The 25,400-nt window shown below is 40.1% G+C and overlaps 1 protein-coding gene across 1 annotated transcript in view; it reads right to left on the bottom strand.

Moving 5' to 3' along the window:
* Positions 1–4,230: 4,230 nt before the first annotated feature.
* Positions 4,231–25,400, bottom strand: part of LOC114649979 (neuropeptide Y receptor type 1-like) — a 63,713-nt gene continuing 42,543 nt past the window's right edge. Inside the window, exon 2 of the mRNA XM_028799392.2 lies at positions 4,231–7,112. Within this exon, the coding sequence (XP_028655225.1) occupies positions 5,858–6,985 (1,128 nt within the window). The 5' untranslated portion in view covers positions 6,986–7,112 and the 3' untranslated portion in view covers positions 4,231–5,857. The remainder of the gene's footprint in view (positions 7,113–25,400) is intronic.

Below are 25,400 nucleotides of genomic sequence, written 5' to 3'. Positions count from 1 at the left end.
CCTTTTGAGTTACTGTACGGATGCCAGCCCAGGGGCATTTTGGACGTCCTAAAGGATGGATAGGAAGGTGAGGCACTTCCCTCCACCAATATATTAGAATGTATCACACAATTACGCAATAGATTGGGAAAAATCAGACCTTTATTAAAAGACCACATGTCAAAAGCTCAAGCAGCACAGGCACAGAATTATAATAGAAACACCTCCTTACGAGAGTTTCAACCAGGGGACCGAGTAATGGTACTTGTGCCCACTTCCCATTCAAAACTCCTGGCACATTGGCTTGGCCTTTACAAGGTGAAGGAAAGAAAAGGGCTCGTCGACTATTTGGTAAGCCAACCAAATCGTTGACCGAGCGAGAGGGTGTATCACGTTAACCTCCTAAAGCTGTGGAAGGATAAGGAAGATCCTGCCCTCTCCCTTTTCTCAAAAACAGCTGACCTTAACTTCAGTCACAATCTGACACCCCTCCAGTGACAGGAGCTTGAACGAGCAACGAGTCTGTTCTGGAAGTGGTCAGTGAAGCACCAGGCCGTACCTCGCTGATTCAGCACGACATAGTCACAGACCCGGGGGTGGTAGTCAGGGAATGCCCCGGAGGTGAAACGTGTAGAGGTGGAACTGGAAGCGCATGCTGGACATGGACATCATTGAGGAAAGTCATTGTCCCTGGTCCAGTCCCATCGTCCTCGTATCTAAGCCTGACGGGTCATGGAGATTTTGCAATGACTTGCAAATTTTAACCAAGTCTCAAATTTGATGCCTACCCCATGCCTTGTGTGGATGAGCCCCTCGAACGGATGGGGACGGCCCATTATTTGACTACTCTTGACATGACAAAGGGATACTGGTAAATTCCCTTAACAGCATCCGCAAGAGAAAAAACAGCATTTAGTACCCCTAGTGGGCACTGGCAATACAAGGTCCTCCCATTCGGACTTTCAGAAGATTTACTTATCTTCTGATTGCTACTTCCAGCATGATAATGTACCATGTCAGAAAGCAGCAATCATCTCAAACTGGTTTCAAGAACATACCAATGAGTTCAGTGTTCTTCCATGGCCTTCCCAGTTACCAAATCTGAATCCAACAAAACACCTTTGGGATGTGTTGGAACGGGAGATTCACAGCCTGAATGTGCAGCTGAGAAATCTGCAGCAACTGTGTGATACAATCATGTCACCATAGACCAGAATCTCAAAGGAGTGTTTCCAATATCTTGTGGAACCCATTCCATGAACAACTGATGCTGTGTTTAGAGCAAAAGGAAGCCTTATCCAGTATTAGTATAGTGTGAATAATGATTTGCCCACTGGGTCATACCTCATTATTAAGTTAGAATAAACTTGTTCAGAAAATGGATGGATATTCTTCCAACCAATGGCAGCATGGTGGTTCATTCAATAATGGTAAGTCCCCCAAATTTAAACCCTGGCTATCACATGGGTGAAGTGTGATTTTTTATAAGCACTCTATTTTCTACCTTGTTTAAGTGACATCTCTAACCTAACCCAATTAAGAAGGGATTCCTATCTTGTGCCAGGGAGATTCACTTGAAAGAGGCCCCAAATATTCTGTAATAACTCCCACTAGGACAAAGCAATCTGAACAAAACAACGTGCAATGTGCTCCTCAGTATATGGAGGTTCCCCTGTGTCGGAGCGATGAGGTAGACGCTGGACAGCCGTCGTGACGTTTAACCTCTGTTTGCAACTTCTGGGTGCATACCGCCCGTACCTCTTCACTCACTCACTCACTCGACTTCTCATCATGATGGTGGAGTACAATGTAGGAAGCATTTTGAAATAGAGAATATTTTATCTGTGGCACCTCTGCACGAGTACCACCTTTTTCCACCATCGTGACTCAACATCTCAGAAAAGGAATGGAAGGTAGCAATGCAGAGAATTCACTCGAGCTCCATATGTGCAAAGCAAACAATTATTGAACTCAAAATCACATATCGAGCACATCTGTCTTGTTTAAAATTGTCCAGAATGTTTCCAGGGCAAGATCCAACCTGCGAACGCTGCAATCAAGTTCCAGCCTCACTGGGTCACATGTTTTGGTCCTGCACCAAATTAACATCATTCTGGACCAAAATCTTTAAATGCCTTTCAGACAGCCATGGTGTCACAATCCCTCCTAACCCATTAACAGCTGTGTTTGGTGGAGTCCCAGATGAGCTTAAAGTGGAGAAGGACAAACAAACTGTGATTGCCTTCACTACACTATTGGCACGGAGACTTATCCTGTTAAACTAGAAGAATCATAACTCTCCCCTTTTAAGTCAGTGGGTAACTTATGTTTTATATTATTTGAAATTGGAAAAAATCAAATTCTCACTTAGAGGACCTGTGCAGAAATTTTTCAAAACGTGGCAGGATCTAATCAAAAACATCTTAGAATAAGCTCTTAAAGCACTGAGGAAGCAGATTCTCTCCCCATTTCTTTTTCTTCTCCATTTATCTGTATTCACTTATTAATTTATCTATTTACTTATTTTTACTTGGTTTAAGTTTTATTCTGTTGCCCATGCTCTCTTTCTCAGGGGTGGGGGTTGATTTGTTTTCAATCCTATTCTTGTAAAATTGATCTATTTGTATGGAATGTTGTGTGATTTCAATAAAATGAATAAAATTTTAAAAAAAAAGAATTAATTTAAGCGATGTCAGAATCAATTGGATCATCGTGAGTTAATGGAAGGTTACTTCCAGCAAGATGGAGCAATGTGTCACACATCATCAAGGAGCCTGGCAGAAATTGAGTCCTTCTTCGGCAACAGGGTGATTTCAAAGGGGCTTTGGCTACCACGGTCGCTGGATCTGACACCACCAAGCTCCTTCTTCTGGGGTCTGCACAAAGGAAACGTCTATCGGAACAAACCTCACACTGTGGAAGATTTGAAGGAAAACATGCAACATGAAATTGCTGCTATTCCCCTAGAGATGCTTGCCAATCCGTTCAGGAACATGGAGCTGTGTCGAAATATGTCTGGCAGAAAATGGAAACCACTTCCAGCATCGCATGTAATGCAATCGACTACACATACATCAAGGTATATAGAGTATTATTTTTGGTTCATATTGATTCATCCTAATGGGAGTTACAACAGAATATTCAGGGCCTCTTTTGTGTGAATCTCCCTGTATAATAGAAAAGCAGATACAGAAAATGAATGCCTGGGTAATGTTCACTTCTATTGTCTTGTATGGTCACACTGGCTTACCTTAAGGGTGGACTGAATTCAACCAGCTGTACCACCTGCACTTCACAACAGGTAAGCATGTTTGGGCCCGGCCAGTACTTGGAGAGGAGATCATCTAGGAAAAAGCTTGGGTCTTTGCTGGAAAAGGTGTTGGTGCGGCCAGCAAGGGGCACTTACTCTGTAGTCTGAATGTGGATCCCAATGCCCCAGTACAGTGATGGGGATGCTGTGCTGTAAATATGGAGCCGTTCTTCAGATGAGACGTAAAACCGACGTCCTGACTCTCTGTGATCATTAAAGATCACTGGGCATCCTTCGAAAAGCGTAGGGTGCACCCCTATGTTCTGGATAAATTTGCCACCACAGCCTAATCATTCTGGCCCCCTAGTCATCCCCTGTCCCTAACTGTATCTCTCTCTCATCCCTTCACCACTCAGCAGCTAATGTGTGTTGAGAATACTGGCAGCAAAATAGCTGCCATTGCATCATCGAGGTGGGTGCTACATGTTGGTGGTGTTGAAGTGGCTCCCCACTCTCAATGCAAAGTGCTTTTAAGCAGTGGGAAAAACACTATATAAATGTAAATAATTATTATTATCATCATCATTGTCATCTTTATTATTATTTCCATCCATCCAATCCGAACACAGGGTCATGGGGGTCTGCTGGAGCCAATCCCAGCCAACACAGGGCACAAGGCAGGAACTAATCCCGGGCAGGGTGCCAACCCACCGCAGTATTATTATTATTATTGTTATTATTATTATTACATCTTTTGTTAGTCATCTGCTGGTTTTTGAAGTCTATCCACATTCTTTAACCCAGGCAATTACTAAATTATAAATGATAGGTTGTTGTTTGTTTATTTTCTTTTACATCACTTCAATTTACTTTGGATGCAGGAACCACAATAATTTATAAAATATTCTGTTTTCTTAAAAATTTAGCAGTACAGTGCTAATGCACATAATTGCCTTTATCTCGAAGGGATGAGGAGACATGATGTTTTGTTTTCAAAATAATTCCAGAATTTAAAATTGCTCTCCTTTATTGCAGAATTTATAAAGTTTTACAAATAAACATCATTTATTTATTCAAGGCTTAGAGCTGACACTACTGAAACCATTTAGGACAAGAACCTATTTGTATTATTTTGAGTAAAACATTTTTGGACAGAGGCTGCGGCCAGTGTTTCGATGCAAAAGTGCATCTGCAAGAAGAAAACATCTTATATACTATGAATACTTTGCATTTTACATAGCAATTGGAAAAAAAAAATACATTGTGTCTATACAAAATTTACTGCAGGGGAAACTTTTTACAAAGGACCATTTTATAGCAGGACAAAGACTAGAAAAATGACCAAACAGGCCAGAATAACTAGGGATACAATCCCAAGAATAAGTCAACTCATTTTGCAGTGGACTCAGGTTACAAACATCAGCAAAAGAAATCAGTAGCAAAGGCAAGAAGGAGAAAAACTCTTCCAATAGGACTCAGTTGCTTGAGATCAGTTTAAGGTGCTTCTAAAGGTAGCATTCACAACCACAAGTATTGCAGAATTCAATTACCATTCCATTATCCAGTTCAAAATAATCCACCTGCCATCATCAGATCATCTCAGTCATGCTTCTGGTTAATTCTTAATCCTAATCGTTGCCTTCCTGAAGCTTGTTGAGAATTCACATCACTTGCTTCTCTGATTTTGTGCTGGTGAGCCTTAAGTCTACCAAACATTGTCTTTACCTCAGCAATACCTTTACCTTTGATCAGATGATTCACTTCAAAATGTACAAAGAGGAGTTATAACTGGCAGAAAGTGTTTATGCAGGTGAAACACCCGATCTAGCCAGTCTACTGCTGGGTAGAAGTTCCTTAGTGTTTTTGGACTTTCATCACAGAAACCATAAATATTTGGCTGGACTTGAAGCTCCTTTGATGAATCAGCCAAACAAAATATTTCATACAGCAACTACTGATCTTGAATATTTCTTTGAATTTATTACAGATGCCTTTGAACCTATCAGAAGCCCTTCGTTCTTTGAAGTTTGGGATCATTTGTATATTTCTTTTAGTCTGATTCACAGTTCATCTTTATCTATACCATATTACAGTTGTGATTGTCCTATATGTATATTTAAACATTAAAATTCAACATAGATGGTATGTACAAGTGTCATGTGAAATTCCCAGCAATGTTTCCACACATATTCCTTTGTCAACTTCTTTTCCAGCAGTATTAAAAGGATGACAATAAAGAAGTTGAAATAAAGAATTATAATAATGGGTGCTGAAGACCTGGTCCAGAATATGTTAAAGGTGATGCTCAATCTATTGATTTTTTGGCAGCCAACATGCCTGATTATACCAGCAATGTTATTCACTTTTGAATAAAGTCCGAAGAATGCACATAGTCTTGATTGATTCACCGATATTGGGTTGTATTACTGAACAAATACAGAATCGGGTACAAGAATCCATGGTCAAACAGCCAGTAGGTTTTCCATTGAATTTCATTCATTGGCTTAACAATGGGCTTGAACATATTTAAATGGCGAGAGAGTCTGAATACAGCAGTGAGGTTGCATTAGTGGAGATCCTGCAATGATAAGCAGACCTCGGCCATTTCAAGGCACACTCTTCTTCCCTTTAAGCATTAAGGCTGACTGATCCATTTCTGAGGGAGGAAGCTTTGGAGATCTCCGTGCTAACAGTGGACAGTGGGAAGTTCTCATAGCTCTCAGGGGTGCCTCCACAGCGACAACGATACAGAATTGACTTCACCTCCTTCTGAAAGTTGCTATTAAGAAACCCATAGATGATGGGATTTATGCAGGTGGATGCCATGGCGGTCAGGTGGCACATTGAGAAGATCAGGTTGTGCTGGCAGGGAGGGATTGCTTGGTAGTTCCAATCAAAGAGGGTGTTGAAGACGTTGAGTGGCAGCCAACAGATAGCAAACGCTGCAACAATTGATGCTAACATCACATTGACCCTGTAGCTGTTCCTACCAGATTTCTGGCTTCCATCCCTTGCACGGTCAACCATTTCCTTCCTCCTTCTAAGCCTAAGAAATATGCGAAGATAACACAGCAGGACAAGAAAAAGAGGCAGACAGTACTGGAAGAGAAGCAGGCAAGTTGCATAAGCAAGACGGTGTTTCTCTGAGGGCCACTTCTCCATGCACACAAAGTGATCAGCGAAGGGATCAAAGGGAAGACTGAGATTCTGAAATGGGACATCTGTGAGGATGTTGAAGGACAGAAAAGGTAAAGAAATAAAGCAACCCACCATCCACGTAACAGCCACTGCTAGGTAGGAGTGGCCCACCACTGGCTTCCAGCCTGTGGGGTGAATGATAAGCTGGTGTCTCTCAAGGGCAATAAGGACTAGAGAAATAATGGAGACAGTCACTGACATGCACTGAATGAAGGGAGTAACTTTGCACAGGGCCTCACCCAAGATCCATCGGTCCATAAGAGTGTATATCACTGTGACCGGCAGGCACACTATACACATGAGAATATCAGAGCAAGAGAGGTTGGCGATGAGAACATTGGTGACATTTTGCATCTCCTTCTGACGAGAAATGACAAACACCAAGCAGGTATTGCCTAAAAGACCAACAGCAATCACTGCACTGTAGGCGACAATCAAGAAGGTAGTCCCTCCCACAGATGAGCCACAAAAGTCATCTTTTAATATCTCATCCCACGGAGGAACATTGTTCCACTGGCCACTGTTGTTGAGATAAACAAATTTTGGCAGCTGCTCCATACTTCTTGAACTCGGAAAGAGGAGAGCAGGACAAAACCAGCAGGACAGCGTATGTCAGAATTTTGGGCAGATTAGCTTCTGAGTTGGGGCTTGCAGAAGTTTCCGTCTGAGAGTCTCATTGTACAAGCTGTGGAAAAACAAGAAAAGGAGTAAACAACTCTATCATAACTCTTAACCAAAGTCATTCTTAGGATTTCTAACTTGGAACTGGGTGACTCATTTTTAGAGGACAGTCCATTAAGACAGTTATGGTGAAAAATAAAAGGACTTTCCACAGTGAAGATGTCCAGTCAACATCAATATTCTGACTTTCCGTACCTTGTTTAGATTTTTCAATCTATGACAGGCTTTTGGGGCTTCATCATTGCTTGAAGTGGATCATCTACCTCCCAATTCTCCCATTAGGAGTCCTGGGAGTTAGTGTATATGTACTGGTGTGTACCAACACTACTCACAATGCATTATGTAGAACAAAAAGGCTGTTCTTTCAATGGGGTTTCACACTTGAAAGTGGCACCAACCACCCCACACTCCTGCTTTACAAAAGAGTTTCTGTGTATCAAAGCACTTTCAGACCTCCAAGGGGGGCATTGTAATATTAACATTTCATCAAAAACATTATATATGTAGGAGGAGGACAAAGGTGCTGAAGCCACATGGAGTACCACCAATTCTTTTTTCCATTTCATCCACAGGGCTTCATGCATATGTAGAAAAAGGAACAGTTGGACAATATTAAAACAACTAACATGTCATTTTAGTCTTATGGATGAACTGAAATTGTTAAATCAGACTATGCAGTTGCTCATGAGTTCTTCTCCAAACCATTGAGTGGAAATTAAATATCTATGAAAAAAGGTAAATGAGCACTAAAAATGTCACAATCAAAGTGATGCCCTATGTATTGACACAAGCCACAGCTCTGGTGCCTTGAGAGCAACATGTGGAAATTCCTTTGCCACACTCAAAAAGGTTGGCTAACATAGTGAACACACACTAGGTTCACCACAACCTTCTCATCTCCAAGAAGAACACAATTTCTAATTTGATAATGAATGGATGGAGAAATAAATAAGACGGTTTCATTTTCAGAAGCACTTCCTCCAGCCTTAGTCAGGTTGAGTTTCAATTTATCTATACATGTTTCATAATAAGTGTGGGTTTTCATCTAGCCTTTGATAATTTCTTTTGTATTCATGTGCTTTGGGTTGTCATTTGTGGTCAAGGGAAGACATTGGAAGCCCAAAAAATTCTGGGTGCCAGCCGGGTCACCCCAATTAATATGATGCCTGAAGTACAGAAAGGAAATGAGCGTGTGATGGCACAAAACCAAAATGAAACAGCAAACAATGGCTGCTTTTCATGGAAATTAAAGCTGCTTAGTAGAGTTTGTCTGACATGGAGGGGCTCTATTCTATTGTCAACTTTGGTCCAAGTGAGATTCCATCTTCTGGGGATGATGGGCTATTATAGGACTCTGACCAAAATGGATGGAGTCAGTTTCCCTCATGGTGTGCGGTGGATGAGAAAAGAGACAATACTCTTAGTGGCACCTCCTGTCCTGGAGTGGGGGTGCATACCTCCAATGAGCCTGATTGTCCGATGCGCATGCATGACACATTATAAACAGTTTCCCTGCATGTGCACCAGTGCTCATATTATAGAGGACTGATGGATTTGTTGTAATGCATCACTTTGTAAGTGGCTGAGTTCCCTTGCCATGGAGCTGACTTTTTCTGGCTTGGTCAACTGTGTTAGCGTGTTGCATTGTTTTGGTCTTTTTCTCATTTTCTGAATAAAATTGCCAAAGTCTATAAATATGATATTTGATATGATATTTGGTTGGTTAAAGCCAATTAAAAGTGCAAAGCAAGTAGTGTCAGGTGCCAATTTCAAAATGTGTTTCTCTGAATAGGTCTGCTAGTTCATCCATCTATTAGTTAAAGAGGCTAGTTGTGGTTAGAAGCTACCCCACCAAAAAAATCAATTGACTGTCCTATGATTTGGATCAGGTGCCAGGTCTGTAAACCTTACTCAACATTTTATGAGTGTGTAGACCTCATTTCATCTCATTTTCCTGGTAAGGGTCACAATGGCAGCAATCCAAGCATGTCAGCCAAGACTACCCTGTCTCCAGCTACACATTCCAGATATTCCAGTGGAATTCCCAGGTGTTCCCAAGTCAGACAAAAATATGACCTCTCCAGCAGGTCTTGGTTCTGCTGCGGACACTCTGGCCAGTAGGACATACCTGGAGCAGCTCTAGTAGAAATGCCCAAAACATCTTAACTGGAGTGGGGACCGTGCTCTGAGGTTCTCCCGAATTGCTGAGCTTACTCACCCTATCATGGGGTGTCAGCCTAGCCACCCAGCAAAGAAACCTCATTTCTCCCACTTGTGCTTGAAATCTCTTTCTTCTGATCATTACCCATGACCATAGGTAAGGGCAGGAGACTAAATTGACTAACAAACTGAGAGTTTTGTCTTTAGACTCAGCTCCCACTTCACTACTATGGACCAGTATAGCACTTGCAAAACAGCTGTTGCTGCTCCAATCTGCTTGTAACAAGATCCTAAGATACTTCAACTCATCTACTAAGGGCAGTTGTTCCCCCTCAGCTGGTGAGAGCATTCCACTCCTTTTGCAAGAGAATACCTCAGACTTGGAAGAGCTAATCCTCATCCCTACCGCTTCACACTCTGCAGCAAATTGTTTGATTGCATGCTGAAGTCAGTCAGATTAGGCAAAGAGGACAACATCATCTATATAAATCAACAATGCTCCCCTTCACCTCCCCAAATGGACACTCTCACACCCTTGGATGTGCCTTGATTTCCTGTCCATGAAAGCCACAAACAGTAGTGGTGACAAGACACAGCAGTGACAGAGCCCGATGCCCAAAATGAACATATCCAACTTAACGGCAAGTATTCGGACACTGCTGTTACTGCACTCATATAGGAAATGAATAGGATGTAATAACGGCCCTGTCACCCTACATTCCTGCTGCACCGCTCACGGAACATGCTGAGGGACAGACATAATCATAATATTAGCATATTATTAGCATAAACATAATAATTGCTTTTTCCAAATCTACACATGTATACTGGTTCACAGTGGATATAAATACTGTAAGTGCCAGCACTCAATGTTTTAGTTAATGAGAAGAAAGTGGGCACATTGACCAGCTTGCTTTACTAACATTCAGTCGTGGAGTGGGGGACTATGATCCCCCTTGGCGTTTCTGTGATACAGCTGTTCAAAGAGCATGTGGGGTGATGGTCTCGTTTGGAGTTTCAAATCCTGCCATATGCTGACATTCATTCAAATAGAAAGGCTGCATAAAAACAATGCTGGCATGTGCCAAACTCTGCTAGAAATTTGGAAGTACCAGCCTACTTCAAGTCCTGCTGGCTTTTCATACTCTTAATACAGCAACTGTGCCATGTGAAGGTGTGGTCTATTGTTCCATGGCCAGTATGGAATCCTCATTGTTCCTTCTGTATCTATGGATCTTCCCTTCAGCACCATTGCATATACGTTACCTAGGATGCTGAGGAGTGTGATCCCTCTGCTGTTGTGTAGCAAAATAAAAATCAGGCAAATCTTGGTACCAGAGGTCATTTAAGCCCGCCTGCGTTTGTTTATTTTATGTCAATTGGCGCAGTGGTGGTGATGTGCTATGCTACTCTATTTAATGATCTTGAATGATAGATGATGAGGCTTCTCTTTTGATTATCATTTTAGACTTAGATTTGTCATTAAATATCACACTTAAAGACATGTGAACTGGATTCCTTCGCTATTCTTACTTGGCCCTGTGTGGGTGGGCACTATAATGGACCAGCACAAAGCAAGACTGAGTCCTGCCTTGTGTCTGATGCTGTTACTGCCATGAGTCAGAATTGGATTAAAAGGGTTTAAGAATGTTATTAATTACATAGTTCATAACAATGTCTCCTTATATTTGAGATGAATAGTCAAAGTTAAAATGTTAATATATAAATACTAGCTGATTACCCAGTGGCTTTGCTCACAGTGCAAGGGAAAAAAATAAAATGTAGTCTAAGTTATTAAACAGTAAAACATTAACATTTAAGAAGTTAAAGATACATTGAGCACTACTGGAGTGGTTTCGGGTAAACTACATTTTAAAGGCGCTATAACACAACAGGTAAGTAGTACTAATTTCCACTCTCACAGGAGCTGACTGGGCACTTGAAGTGTCACAAACAGTGCAAGAAGAGAGGACGCTGCCCGAAACTGTGAAGCTCTCGACTCGGTGGAGCAGCCTGACATTCCACGCCTCCCAGCATCCACTTTGTTCTCGCTGAAGGCGGTCTTGTCTTCACATTGTTTACAGCTCGGCACAGTTAAAAAATAGAAAGACACAAAGCTGTTTTCCTCATCTCTTCTACTATCAAGCTCTGGCAACAAAAAAAAGTTACAATGTGGCAATTTCCGCGATAGTCACATGGACGAATAAATAAAACTTCTATGTCAGAACGCGCCTGGCGGCGGACGGCTCAGCGCTGTAGTCCAGAGATGAGGGCTGGGAGATGGTGACGCGGGGCGCACTTCTATGGGATAGATCGGCATGTTTATGTTTACTTCTTTTCAATACTTCTCACACAAATAATAACAATTCATAAAGACGAAATAAAAATGGCGTCCACAAATGAAGTAATTAGTTCCTGTATTAAAATATGTTCTGTGGTCATATGTAATTTCCGTTTCATACGTAATTTCCATATCGCGTGGTTTTAACGTAATTTCCGTTTCAAATGCGAAAAGAATTTTATATATATAGATTGTTTTTCTTTTGTTAAATTAAATCAATTTGCAATTCTTCCATAATTCTCAATTCTGTCATTTTCATGTTGTGACTTGAATAGCCACCTTCTCCTACACTGTCACTTGTTACCTGCACACTGAGCCTCATCCTCCATGATACACACTTCTGCAACGCTGTGTTAAAACCACTGACCCAGACCAAGAAAGACACTGACAATGGTTTGTCAAACATGGAAGCAAGGATTGCCGTACCATCCTGGCTCTCCCCTTTTTATTAGTAGCAAAAACAAAGGTTGAGCAACAACCAAACGCAAAAAAGTACAAAAATAGCAGCACACATTGCAAAACAATCCTCGAGTGGGTCCTTCAGAATGAATGCCCTCCTCTTTTCAGCATCCAAATTTATAGTGAATGTGTTAGAAGGGGCGGGGCTTCTGAAGAAAGGGCGGGGGTGTGGTCGTAGATATTTGGGTGTTTGCTGCTCAGAGCTGCAGGTGAAAAGGGAGCGATGGTTAGCGACAGTGCCCCCTCTCGTCTTAGAGTGAAACAGCTTACATCAACAGACCCTTGAAGGTGTCCCCTAGATGCACATGTGTGACAAAACATTTTTCATATGTAACAATTACTTTTTAGGTGCACATTTATGTAGGAGCTGTGATAAAGTATTTTGAAGCAAGCCTTCTCATACATTGGCTACTACTATTTACATTTTACAAGTAGTCAGACTTCCAATGTGATGGAAGTGTTGGTGTGGACAGCTGGGTCTCACACAGACAAAATCACAATCACCATCTGTGTCACCAACATCCATTAGTAAACAAACGTAGCTGTTTAAATGCCTCACTAAAAAGATTTCAGTTTAAATGTGCAGTGCTGCTCCCTATCTGGAAGAAAGAGCAAGCCAAATGCTTAAAATTTCTTTGATGCTTTGTAAATATTGTTACTGTCACTCCAGTATATTATTGTCTTATTCTTTTTGCTAACATCTAATAAAATACAGTCAATTGTTATTATATGACTATATGTTGAAGAAAATTAAATCAGCCTAGCACAGCTGAAAATGACTAAGTACAACAGTCATTGCATTCTTCCCCATCCCCAAGAAGTAAAGAAAAGCATTTGTGATTTTAGTCTTTAATATCCATTTTCAGATAAATCACAAGAAAGGCAACATGATATTAGAATATGCAGGGGAGGATCTAACATCATGATGCCAGCATGGGATTTTTCAGAAACAACTAATCCCCACCTGAAACACAAAGACCCCAAACCCATGATTCAATGCAGTGTCTGCAGGCCGAAAAGATCAAGGGGAAACCCCACCTTGCTCAAGAAAATGGTCAAGTCTGGCACCAAAATCAAAAGTGAGAAATACTGTGCGGCATTAAAAGCATGAGCATTACTCTGTTAAGGAACTAAGTCAGCCAGGGGCCTGAAGTGGTCTTAATCCAGCCTTGAGAAAAAAAAAACTTTATAGTTGGCTGTTTTCAATATTGTTTAAGGTATATTAGCTATACAATGGGCCTGATGTTACTGGGACAGGCTGTGACTCCTTGTCATCCTGTGGCTGTGATTTTTTGCATTTAGTAGAGTGAATTGACTAGACATGGCTATCTGTAGACAAACTGTGACTGACCAGCTGCCATAATTTGTAGACTAATTGTAAACTCAATTTCAAGACAACAAATTTAGTCTATTAAATAGAAAGAATGGCTGATTCATTCCAGTTATCGGAATGCACAGGATGATTAATAAAAGGCAGATTTTTCAGGAATGAATTGTAAATTATTGAAAAATTGATATCATATACAAATTCAAACTTTCAAAACTTAATTTTACTTATTTATTGTTTTATCATGGAGCGGCTGCTGCTTCACCACCTGAGGCCACAGGTCCGCCACACTCTCGACCCTCTGCAGTTCGTATACCAGGAGAAGGTGGGAGTGGAGGATGCCATCATCTATATGTTACACTGATCCCTCTCCCACTTGGACAGAGGCAGTGGTGCTGTAAGAATTATGTTTCTGGACTTTCTAGCTCCTTCAACACCATCCAACCTTTGCTCCTTAGGGACAAGCTGACAGAGATGGGAGTAGATTCATACCTGGTGGCATGGATCATGGACTATCTTACAGACAGACCTCAGTATGTGTGTCTTGGGAACTACAAGTCTGACATTGTGGTCAGCAGCACAGGAACGCCGCAGGGGACTGTACTTTCTCAGGTCCTGTTCAGCCTATATACAACCAATACAATTGGGCCAATACAACTCGGAGTCCTGCCACATGCAGAAGTTTGATGATGACACTGCTATCGTGGGCTGCATCAGGAGTGGGCAGGAGGAGGAGTACAGGAACCTAATCAAGGACTTTGTTAAATGGTGCGACTCAAAGCACCTACACCTGAACACCAGCAAAACCAAGCAGCTGGTGGTGGATTTTAGGAGGCACAGGCCCCTCCTGGACCCCGTGATCATCAGAGGTGACTGTGTGCAGTGGGTGCAGACCTATAAATACCTGGGAGTGCAGCTGGATGATAAATTGGACTGGACTGCCAATACTGATGCTCTGTGCAAGAGAGGACAGAGCCGACTATACTTCCTTAGAAGGCTGGCGTCCTTCAACATCTGCAATAAGATGCTGCAGATGTTCTATCAGACGATTCTGGCGAGCGCCCTCTTTTACATGGTGGTGTGCTGGGGAGGCAGCATAAAGAAGAGGGACACCTCATGCCTGGACAAACTGGTGAGGAAGGCAGGCTCTATTGTAGGCACGGAGCTGGACAGTTTGACATCTGTGGCGGAATGACAGGCGCTGAGCAGGCTCCTGTCAATCATGGAGAATCCACTACATCCACTGAACAGTATCATCTCCAGACAGAGGAGCAGCTTCAGTGACAGACTGCTGTCAATGTCCTGCTCCACTGACAGACTGAGCAGATCGTTCCTCCCCCACACTATGCGACTCTTTAATTCCACCTGGGGGGGTAAACGTTAACATTATACAAAGTTATTGTCTGTTTTACCTGGATTTTTATCACTCTTTAATTTAATATTGTTTTTTATCAGTATGCTGCTGCTGCTGGAGTATGTGAATTTCCCCTTGGGATTAATAAAGTTATCTATCTATCTATCTATCTATCTATCTATCTATCTATCTATCTATCTATCTATCTATCTATCTATCTATCTATCTATCTATCTATCTATCTATCTATCTATCTATCTATCTATCTATCTATCTATCTATCTATCTAGAAAGCATTTTAACTTCCAAAGGTCGTTTGGTCCAGGAAAATCCTAGAAATGCCTAAATTACTTTGTACACACTCTCCAGTGAAGTCCATATTAAACCTCTGAAACACCTCAGCTATATCCTTCCGCTCCAGCTGGGTTGCCTATACCCCTTAGCTCCCAGATAGCTACCCTTGGGAGGACTACCTCAGAAAACGTTAACAAAGGCCAGAAGCCTACTGTATATGTTTCAGCTTTTACAGAAAAAAGCCTGCTCCTAGATTGCTATCTTTGAAAGGATTTTGAACAAAAATGCCCAGCAGGGACTGGCTACTGTTACAAGACTTGCATGAAACACAGAGACCAGGAGAGCCTGCCCTTGCTCAGTTATCTATATCCTTTAGCTCCTGGATAACTGCCTCTTAAAGAGTTTAATCTGAGTGAGCTCAGCTTGCTATATTAACACTGGTCGCTTGCGGTACAATTGCTGATGTCAGTAATCAAGGCTGTTTTCTATTCTTTTAATCTTATATTTATTTGCAGAGAAGCCAGGCATATCAAACACTTGAAGTCAAAATAGAAGAAAACATACAACCTGAGTGACTCAAATCAATGTCCATACTACAACCTTCATCTCAATAAAATCTAGAGACTACATCTCCATATAAATTAAAGATCTTTCTTCTGAATCCAGCTGAGGTGTTCTTTATAAATATTAGTTGTTGCACAGCCTTTTCCCTCCTAATGCTTGTCTCTGTTGCGGTGCATTTTCATTTCGTAGGTGGCGCTATACTTTTGTCCTCTGACAGAGTGATGTTTTGTTGCGTCTTTACAGCTGCCTCACTCACATATCTCCTGCACCCCCTCTCTCACCTCTTTAGTATCAAACACCATGTCTCTTCTCTCTTGTTAAAAGTTCTGTGTCATCAAATACTCTCAAAACCCTTTCTTTAATATAGGACCTTGGTATGATTATAGCAGAATTTAATTACTGTACATACTCGCAGATAAGTTCTCCCGCGGATATGTTGGGACTTGATTTTACAGTATAATTTCTGGTATTTTATAATGTTGGTTGTATAAGTTGAATGCGGAAAACTTACACTATTGGTCCAAGAGATTATGATATCCTACCTAAGAGAGTAACCACGGAGCACAATGGCTTTTTTTTTCTATATGGGTGCGGCAATGTGCTGTATTAGCGCATGCTCCTAACCTCTCTCTCTCTCTCAATTGTGTCTACGTGACCACACAGTAATACCCAAACTATTCCGAAGCGATGTTTTCACTGATTTGTGTTTTTTGCATCTCACACCCTCATACACCTTTATTGCAAGAGCATCCCTTACCTACAATGGAGCATTCAATCAGAAGAAAATATGAAACTGCTTTTAAATTAAATGTCATTGGAGTAGAGAAAGAAATTGGTAACTGCACTGCTGCAGCAAAATTAGATGCGTCTGAAAAACTGATGCGAGATTGGAGGAGGCAAGAAGATGTAAAAAAAAAAAATTAAGTGTCGCATTTTAGAATGGGCGTATAAGTCGGGGTCTGATTATATGATTGATTTTTATATGTGAGTATACTGTATATGGTATATCAGTCTAAATTGGACAACTGATAATTTTCCATTGTCTGGGTACTTGTCAGTTAAGTTACTTTTAGCAAACTGTGAAAATATATGTTAAATGCACAGTCCCAATCCTCTGCTTCACATCTTTAAAGAAGCATATACTCACTGGCTGGTTTATCTTAGTTTAAACATATACATAGATATAATGCTAACACTGTTTTTAGTACATTATTCACTTTACATTTGCATATTTCAAATCTTATTTGCATACTCCTATCTCTTGACAAATATCCTATGAGTCATTGATCATGTGGCCCCCTCTGCACCTGCCTCCTGTTACTGTTACAGAACACACTCGGTTTATTCACTTAAAAGCAACTTCTTATCTAAACAATCCTAAAATAAACACACACATAAATTAAATATTAAGTGTCGTATTTAGTAAACTGTAAAAAACACATTTTTTATCCCCATTACATGTACTGTATATACAAATGATAAATATGACCAGAAACATAAAGGTGAATTTTTCATGATCATTAATTCTGAAACTAAAATGTATATTGTATACATCAGGTAAATATTGTGTGCTTTCAAGCTGTATTGCCGCAAATTTCCTTTCAGTTTCAGGCTGTCATTCTGTTTGATCTTCAAAGGGTTGACTTGCAACTGTAATTGCAAATAATTGCACTGACTGATTACCACATTAAAGCTAATTTTCAGAGGAGAAGATAGCTGATATTGCAATTTGATTGATGGCAGTGAAATCTTTACACATCCAGGACTCCCGGTTACATGATGGAGAATATAGAGGTAAACCATCTGTACTAAACTTCAAATTTGACACTTCTTCCTTTCACTGACAGAGACCCCCTGTAAAACATTATTTTGTCATTTATAAAACATTTGTGAGTAAGTGTGTTTTTTCCATATCTTTAAAGCCAGGTTGGTTTTTAAACTCATCCCTTTAAGTGAAACTTCATTTGACCATATTTTACAATATTCAATTAATCGCTATTAATCACAGTAAACCCTATGTTTAGGCTATGAACTTTTAGTCATTTGACAGCACCTCCCCTCATTGTCCTTTTCCTTAAACTCCTGTCCCTTAGCCATTTTCTCTTTCTCTCTCTGGTTTTACAGTCTTAAAAAACATCCTTGTGCATTTTTATTCTCCTTTAGATTCCCATGTGGGAACTTAGCTTCATTCGTGGACATTGCCATTTGTTGGGTTACGTGTTTAGCTTATTTTAGCTTTTCAGTATTTACTGCTGTTTTTTATTATTATCCACCCATTTTTGTCATATACAGTATCTAGTTCTCTCTGAGAAATACTTTCTAATATGGTTGTGTAATTTGCATGTAAATATTATACTCTTTTTTTTTGAAAAACATAGATTTTATGTAAACTAAGATTATGCAGCATTTCTACTTAATTAATCATTAAATTAGTAACCTTTGGAGTTTCTGTAGGGTGGGAGGTGGTAGGGGGCTTCTTTTTGCTAATTTTGTTTTGTAGTTAGGATTTCATGTTGGAGATGGGGATGGTGGATTATATATATATATATATATTATATATATATATATATATATATATATATATATATATATATATATATATATATATATATATTTATTGGTTAGGATGGAAATTTGTCATAGCAGTATTATCACTGCTTTTCTAATTTTTTTGATTGTTTATTTTTATTCTAATAAAAATAAATAAATAAATAAATAAATAAACTTGTGATCACAAAAAATGAAAAAACTCTTTTCTGTTAAACAATTCATACCTATTGTTGTTTTTATCTATTATGGATAACATGTACTTTTTTGTAGTCAGCGTTTTTTTGAATGATTTTAGTAGTCCCCATACTCGTCAAGTGCTTGTAGTATGGCCAGGCAACTACAGTACTAGCCACTTCAAAGGGGGCTCACGTTCAGTCGTGGAGGGCTACAGTGGCTGCGGGTTTTTTAAATTAACTTCTTAATTAGTCAATCCTTGCTTATAAAAGAGATTATTTAATTTTATGGCTTCTTACTGTTTCCATTCTGCTCTATCTGGCCATTTTAATATTGGAAAGCGTTCCTTTCCCAAGATATCATCCACACGATTTGGTACTTTTCAGTCTTTCCTTTCTTTCTCTTCTATTTTTTTCCATTTCATTTAAACAACTACTTTATGATGAACACATACAGGTGTAATTTGGACTAAGTCAGATGATGAACTGCTGATTCCTTTGTCGTTTGCGCCTAATTTTTAATTGGCAACTGTTTAAGAACACGAGAAGCATTTTAAAACAGAGAATGAAGGCTTCTTCAGTTTGAAATGCCATTCTTGTTTGAGTGAGCTCCTCAACTATTCACAAGAGGATTTTCTGTAATTGGTTTGTTTAACTATATTTTAACCAAAATACATGTATTTGGGATGTTGTGAGCCTACAACTAGATGTCTAACATATGGATTGTGAAAAATGAGTAAATGGAGATTCTAATATTGTTTGCTGTTTGTTCAATGTTGGTCTCTTAAAAGCCTATTACATCTGGAGTTGGGCTTTCTTTGTTCTCCATAAAAGCAACAAATTATTTTTTTTTTCTCATCTATTACTACAAACAATGCAAGGTAAGTAACAAATAAAAAAATTACTATCTTGGGGTGGAGTATTTCTTTAAACCAATAGAAATGCTCAGAAACAGTCATGTAGAATGTGCCAGTAATCTGACAGAGTTCTGAGTAAATGAATATACAGTGTCTGCTCCATAGTGTCCCTACAGTATGTGACTCTGTTCAAGCTCCAGAAACTCAATGTAGCTGTACTCAAAACACTTGGTCATTTGCCATTAAGTTCTCGGCTTGATTTCCACCAGTCTTTGTGCACCATGCTTGGTTATTGTTGCTGAGAAGCTTGAATTCCCTTAATGCTTCAAACCCTGCTAGGTATTGGGAATTACCTATGAAGTTTCCAACCATCTTGACTGTGGAATAATTTATCATTTTGACTTTGAGCTAACACTGCTGCTCACCACATCCAACTGTCAGGTATCAACTGAACAGACACCAGTTAACTTTATTTAACCAAAAATTCCTTGTGATATCTTTACACTAACTATTAGAATGAGCCATTGAATTTTACTGACCTTCATAATAGGGATTTACAATGAAAGTGAGCTAAATAACAACCTCCCCTGTCACTTCTGTCACTTTCCCTTCTTCTGTAGGCAGTAGATGAGCCACAGTATGCGACAGCTAATAAAAGCACCTGCACGTGTGACTGCACTTGATTTATCTACCAACTTGACTCCTGTGCAGATCAAAAAACAGCAAAATCCCACCAAAATTTAGAAATCAAAATTCAAATTGTCTCCAGAGAGATCACCAATTTGAATACACCTTGGTCAGCATGAAGTCCACAGTTTGAGTGCCAGGAAATCAATATGCCACTTGCCAGTGGCAATCTCTTTTGATATTCTGGATTCAGATACTTTGGTTCAAATCCCAATCAGTCACTCCATTTCTCCATTGTAGGACAAAGTGGGCAATGTCCATTCTGCTAGGCTTTAGTTGACCACCAAGCCTGATAAGAAAGTAGATTTCACAGAGATGCAGGCATCCAGCTATGCCTTCCCCCTCTTGTCCTCCTCTTGCATTCCAAACTAAGTGATTGAACTCCAGCTTGTACCAGGATCTGCTTTGACTTCATCTGAAAGCAAAGGTGTAAATAAGATTTGAACTGACATCTCCAGTGGCCCCTATGCAGACCTCTTGAGCCAGAAGGCACAAAATTGACTCATGCAAGAACAAGAGCTACAATTCAAAGAATGACAACTCTGATGGACAGAAGAACTCACCTATTAGAAGACGCTAATTTTATAACTGGAAGTGACTTTAATTAAGTCAGGAAAAGGTTCAACCTTCCTTTAAAACCACAAGCACTCCATCTCTCAAAAGAGAGGATGAAGCCCTTCGGGATATTCACTGGATACTCACTGAACTCAACTATGGAGTCTCTCGGGATACCCTCTCTGGGATTCTCTCTGGGATGGGGAAATATGCAAAACGACCTTCTGAAACCTGGTCTCTGAAACCTAAAACACTATGAGCTGCTCTTCCTTGGAGAGCCAAATCCTACAATCTCTTCACTTTGTGAACCTGAAAGCAGAGATCCAGTTTGCCAAACCAAAGCAGTGAGCCAGTGGGCTGAAAAGGGTGAGAAACAGCCATTAGTTTTAAAGTGAACTTCACCATGTACAGTAAACTCTCGTGCCAGAAAGACTTGCAGACGACACAGAAAAGGGCACTGCACACCACAAATAAAGGATCATGCAGCAAAGAATAAGAATGCACATGAAGACTCTTCCACGTGAACCTGGAGCAACAACAAAGCAACAACTCCACACAACATCAGACATCATCCATAAAGACTTGGTATCATAAAACTATTTAGTTGTGCTAAGATAAAGTAGAACTCTAAATACCAATAAAGAGCTATCCTATATGTTTTATATTCATCCATCTATTATTTCTCTATCCAGGCTTATATGTCAATATACATATGCATTTATCATACTTTTGTAATCCTTGTTTTTATTAATAAATTGTCTTATTCTGTTTCATACAGTAAAATGAGTGTGCCTTAGTGACTCTGACTTAAGTCTAAAGGCTGGAGACCCTCCTCCTACAGCAGTGAAAGGAAAGGTAAATAAAGTAGGAGTCTTGCCGAATTAAGGCATAACTGATAATCATCCAAGATGAAATTTCTTTTTCAAATCCTACACCATTGTGGATTTTCTTTGGGTACTTCCTTTTCACTGTGTTTTAGGTTAATTGGAAACTCTTAACTGACCGGGTATCAGAGAGCTGGTGCGTGTGAGCCAGGATAGACACCAATTCCATGTTACCCTAAAACGTGACAGATTTGGTAGCTGACTTGTAATTGCACTTATTTGTGTTTTTCATAAAATTAACATTTTCTCTCTACAGTATTTTACATTTTTTTCCAGTTGCATAATGAAATATAATTTGAGGACCAAAGCAACAACTTTAAGAAAAGAGATTTTTTCACTTGGTCATTAGTTAAATACTGGGATGTCCTACTGGAATTGCCTATATAGTCGATCATCTAGCTTCGGTCCATGTGATTTGTAGTTAAAAATATATATATATTTTTGCATGTTTTACTCTTGCCATGTGCTGTACAGTTATGCAGTAGTTAAATTTTACAAGTGGCATGGAAACAATTGAGTACATGAGTTGAGGTAATTTATGTTTTCTATTCAATGATATCTAAAAATTGTATTCAGACAAGAAAGGTCTGGCTACAGACCTCCAGCAACAGATCCCTCTTTGGCTGCTTCAGCTACAGATGTCTGTGACTGGAGGTGGAAGGAATGTTGGTTTGGAAAGACCACCTTGTGGTATAGCGGGTCCACAGCTTCCATTCTAAAGCCAATTTTTAAAATAAATAATCACCGCGCGCTTGGTGAGGGGGAATGGTGGTAGTGTGGCTGAAGTGGTTCTCAGGGCGATTTGCAGTGTGGGTGTTTCTCACCTAAGTGCACAGATGAGAAATCCTCTGCATCCGTGATTGTTCCTGGGGCTGCTAATTTGCCACAGCTGCCATGCCCTCTTGATAAATAGAAGCGCGAGTCAGCTAAGAAGGAGAAAAAAAAGAAGAAGGAGAGAAACGATCGGAGGTTGCAGGAGAAAGCAGGAAGTAGTGGAGAGAAAGAAAGCCAGTGCAGGAGAGCAAGCGAGTGCAGGCTCGCATGCCGCTGAGCAGGTAGAACGGGTGTTGGGCTGACACCCGGGAGTAGTAGTAGTGGTCGCTCCCGCTGAGTGATCATGTTCACGGGAGTGCCCAGTGATGAAAGGCGGATGACTCCTCTGCGTAAGGCCGTGGAAGGCAAAGGGAGTCAGGACTTGGGATGTAGTGTCCCCAGTGTGAGAGCCCTGGTCGTTGGGGAATCCCAAGTCGCTGTTTGGAAGAGCCTACCGGAACCAGGAGTTGGTGAGGCAAACCGAACAGCCGAAGCAGGCAGAGCAGGTCAGCTGCAGCTAGGGTGACTCCTCTATTGAGAAGCCCAAACGGGAAGCAGGGGAGCCACCAGTAGTAGAAGAAGGATGCACTGGATTTTTAAAAGGGCAGCTTCCTGCATTATTTTAACTTCATTGTGTTTAAGAAGACTTTTTTCTAATGATTTTAACCTCCACATTTTCACTACTGTTTTTTTTTAAGAGTCTTTTTGAAGCACTGCACTTTATTTATTTGAACACTATTTTGTTGTGTTGTTTTAAATAAAAGCACTTGACACTTTTGCACCATCCCCTTGCTATGTTGTTGCCTCAATGCTTAGCTCATCAGTAACATTACCGATGGTGTTAAGGGCTCCCGGACAGCAGATAGGAGTATGCAGCAAACCCGCATCGTCACACACCTTCATTGATTTGGATGCACTCATGCTACCGGGGAGTGGTGTTGTGTCACTTGTTGGTTGAACTCTCTGTGCTCTGTGCTTACTACAACAAACAACTACTGAATGAATGTTTTAATTTAATTTGTAATCTACAAATGATGTCCAGTAAATTACAGTTGTAATCTTATTACAGCACTATCAGCCTGTACTCACAGAAGAATGCTAAACAAAAGTAAATGGAATTAAGTGTTATCATATCATATCATCATATCATCCGTTGTGTGATGGAATGGCGTCCTGCCCCATCAGATCATTTTTAAATTCAAACGACTTGTGGCTCTGATCAGGTCAATACTTTTCAGTTACTTTTATCTTCAGTTTCTTTCCAAATATTTTATTTAAATGAATATTTCATGATGAACACACATAGATGTACTTGGGAAAATGTTAGATGTTGAACTTTTGGTTCCTTTGTCATCTGTATCTCATTGTCAACTGGCAGCTGTTTAAGAAAACAAGAAGTAGCTAAGACAAGAAATGAAGACATCTTTAGTCCAAAAGATCATTCTCATTCGGTTCCTGCCTTATTTCTGATACACTCGAATATGCTACAACTTCCCAAGACCCTAACTGGGATTAAGTGCAGTTAATTAGTGGATGGACCTGGATGTGAAAGTGTGTGTGTTCTGTGAAGAAATGGTCCTTCCTTGGTTATTTCTTACTTTTTTCCATTAGTGTGCTCTAGCTGACTGTGATCTTTTAAAATAAAATAAAGATTTATTAAACTAATGTTACTGATTTATGTTAATAACAGTGGGGTAGGCCAGAGGTGCAGTGACTAGTGACTCCTCTTAGCCTTTCTTCTATTTTTTTTCCCAGGAATGTCTTATTGGGCCTTCAGTTTCTTCAATTCTGAAGCCATGAAATCTCATTTTATGGCCCTGTGTAATAATGTTTGTGTGTGGTTTGCAATTCCAGACTTGATCATGTTATCCTAAAATAAACTCCATCTTCCTCACCTCAGCAAACTAGAAAACAGGTGGATTTGTGGATTATTGTTATTATTGAATAGATGACTCTCCTTTTCTCTGATTTTTAAAATTTATTTCTCCAAATCCAATGTTCAATCCACACCTTTTCTATTCACTTCAACCTTCAGTTTCACCTCATGTTCCTGTCATTCACGTTCTGCTGCTCATTCTCTGAATCACATTAACATTTAAAAACATGATTTTTTAAAGCATTACTAATACACTAAATGGACATGATTCTTCATAGATACAAAGATAAATAAAAACAAGCAATCCTTCATTAGTAAGGTCTAACTAGATTTTTTAACAAAATGTTTAAAAGTGAGAAGATGCTCAAGGAGTGGAGAAGAAGTACATTAGTACCAATTTTCAAGAATAAGGGAGATGTGCAGAACTGCAGTAACTACAGGGGTATAAAGCTTATCAGCCACACCATGAAGATATGGGAAAGAGGGATGGATGCTAGGCTGAATGGGCAGGTGGTGATCTGTGAGCAGCAAGATGGTTTCATGCCATATGTGATGTTTGCTTTAGGAGTGCTGATGGAGAAGTACAGAGAAGGTCAGAAGGAATTGCATTGCATGTTTGTGGACTTAGAGAAAGTGTATGATGGGGTGCCAAAAGAGAAATTATGGTACTGTATGAGGAAGTCGGGAGTAGTAGTAAAGTATGTGAAGGTGGTGCAGGATATGTATAAAGACAGTGTGACTGTGGTGAGGTGTGTGGTAGGAATGACAGTCAGGTTCACGGTGAGAGTGGGGTTACATCAAGGATTAGCTCTGAGACCTTTCCTGTTTGCAGGGCCGGATTTTCCTATAGGCTAACTAGGCTTCAGCCTAGGGCCTCAAGATCAAGAGGGGCCTACATTCAAATTGTTAGCAAAATTAAAATTACACTATTCTAAAAACAGTGAACACTAAAACACTGAACCGAAAATAAGGAGAAATTCTACACATATGACTAATAAACAAACATAAAAATGTATTGGTTAAGATCAACGTGTATTACGTATTTTATTATCTCTCATGTAATTTACAAACTTAAAAATGGAAGGTGAAAGGGCCTCATAAGTGGAATAGCCTAGGGCCTCTTTTCATATAAATCCGGCCCTGCCTGTTTGCAATGGAGTTTGACTATGATGTTTGCAGATGACGTTGTGATCTGTAGCGAGAGTAGACAGGAAGTTGTGGTGAACTTGGAGAAGTGGAGGTATTGGAGAGAAGGGGAATGAAAGTCAGTAGGAGTAAGACAGAGTATGTGATGGAAGGTGGTAATGCGAGTGCAAGGATCAGAGGTGGTGAACGTAGACAAATTTAAATATTTGGGTTCAAAGGTCCAAAGCAATGGAGAGTACAGTAGAGAGGTAA

This window comes from Erpetoichthys calabaricus, chromosome 1 (genome assembly GCF_900747795.2).
Source record: "Erpetoichthys calabaricus chromosome 1, fErpCal1.3, whole genome shotgun sequence".
Taxonomy (NCBI): Eukaryota; Metazoa; Chordata; class Cladistia; order Polypteriformes; family Polypteridae; genus Erpetoichthys; species Erpetoichthys calabaricus.
This window is presented reverse-complemented; position numbering and strand designations above follow the sequence as displayed.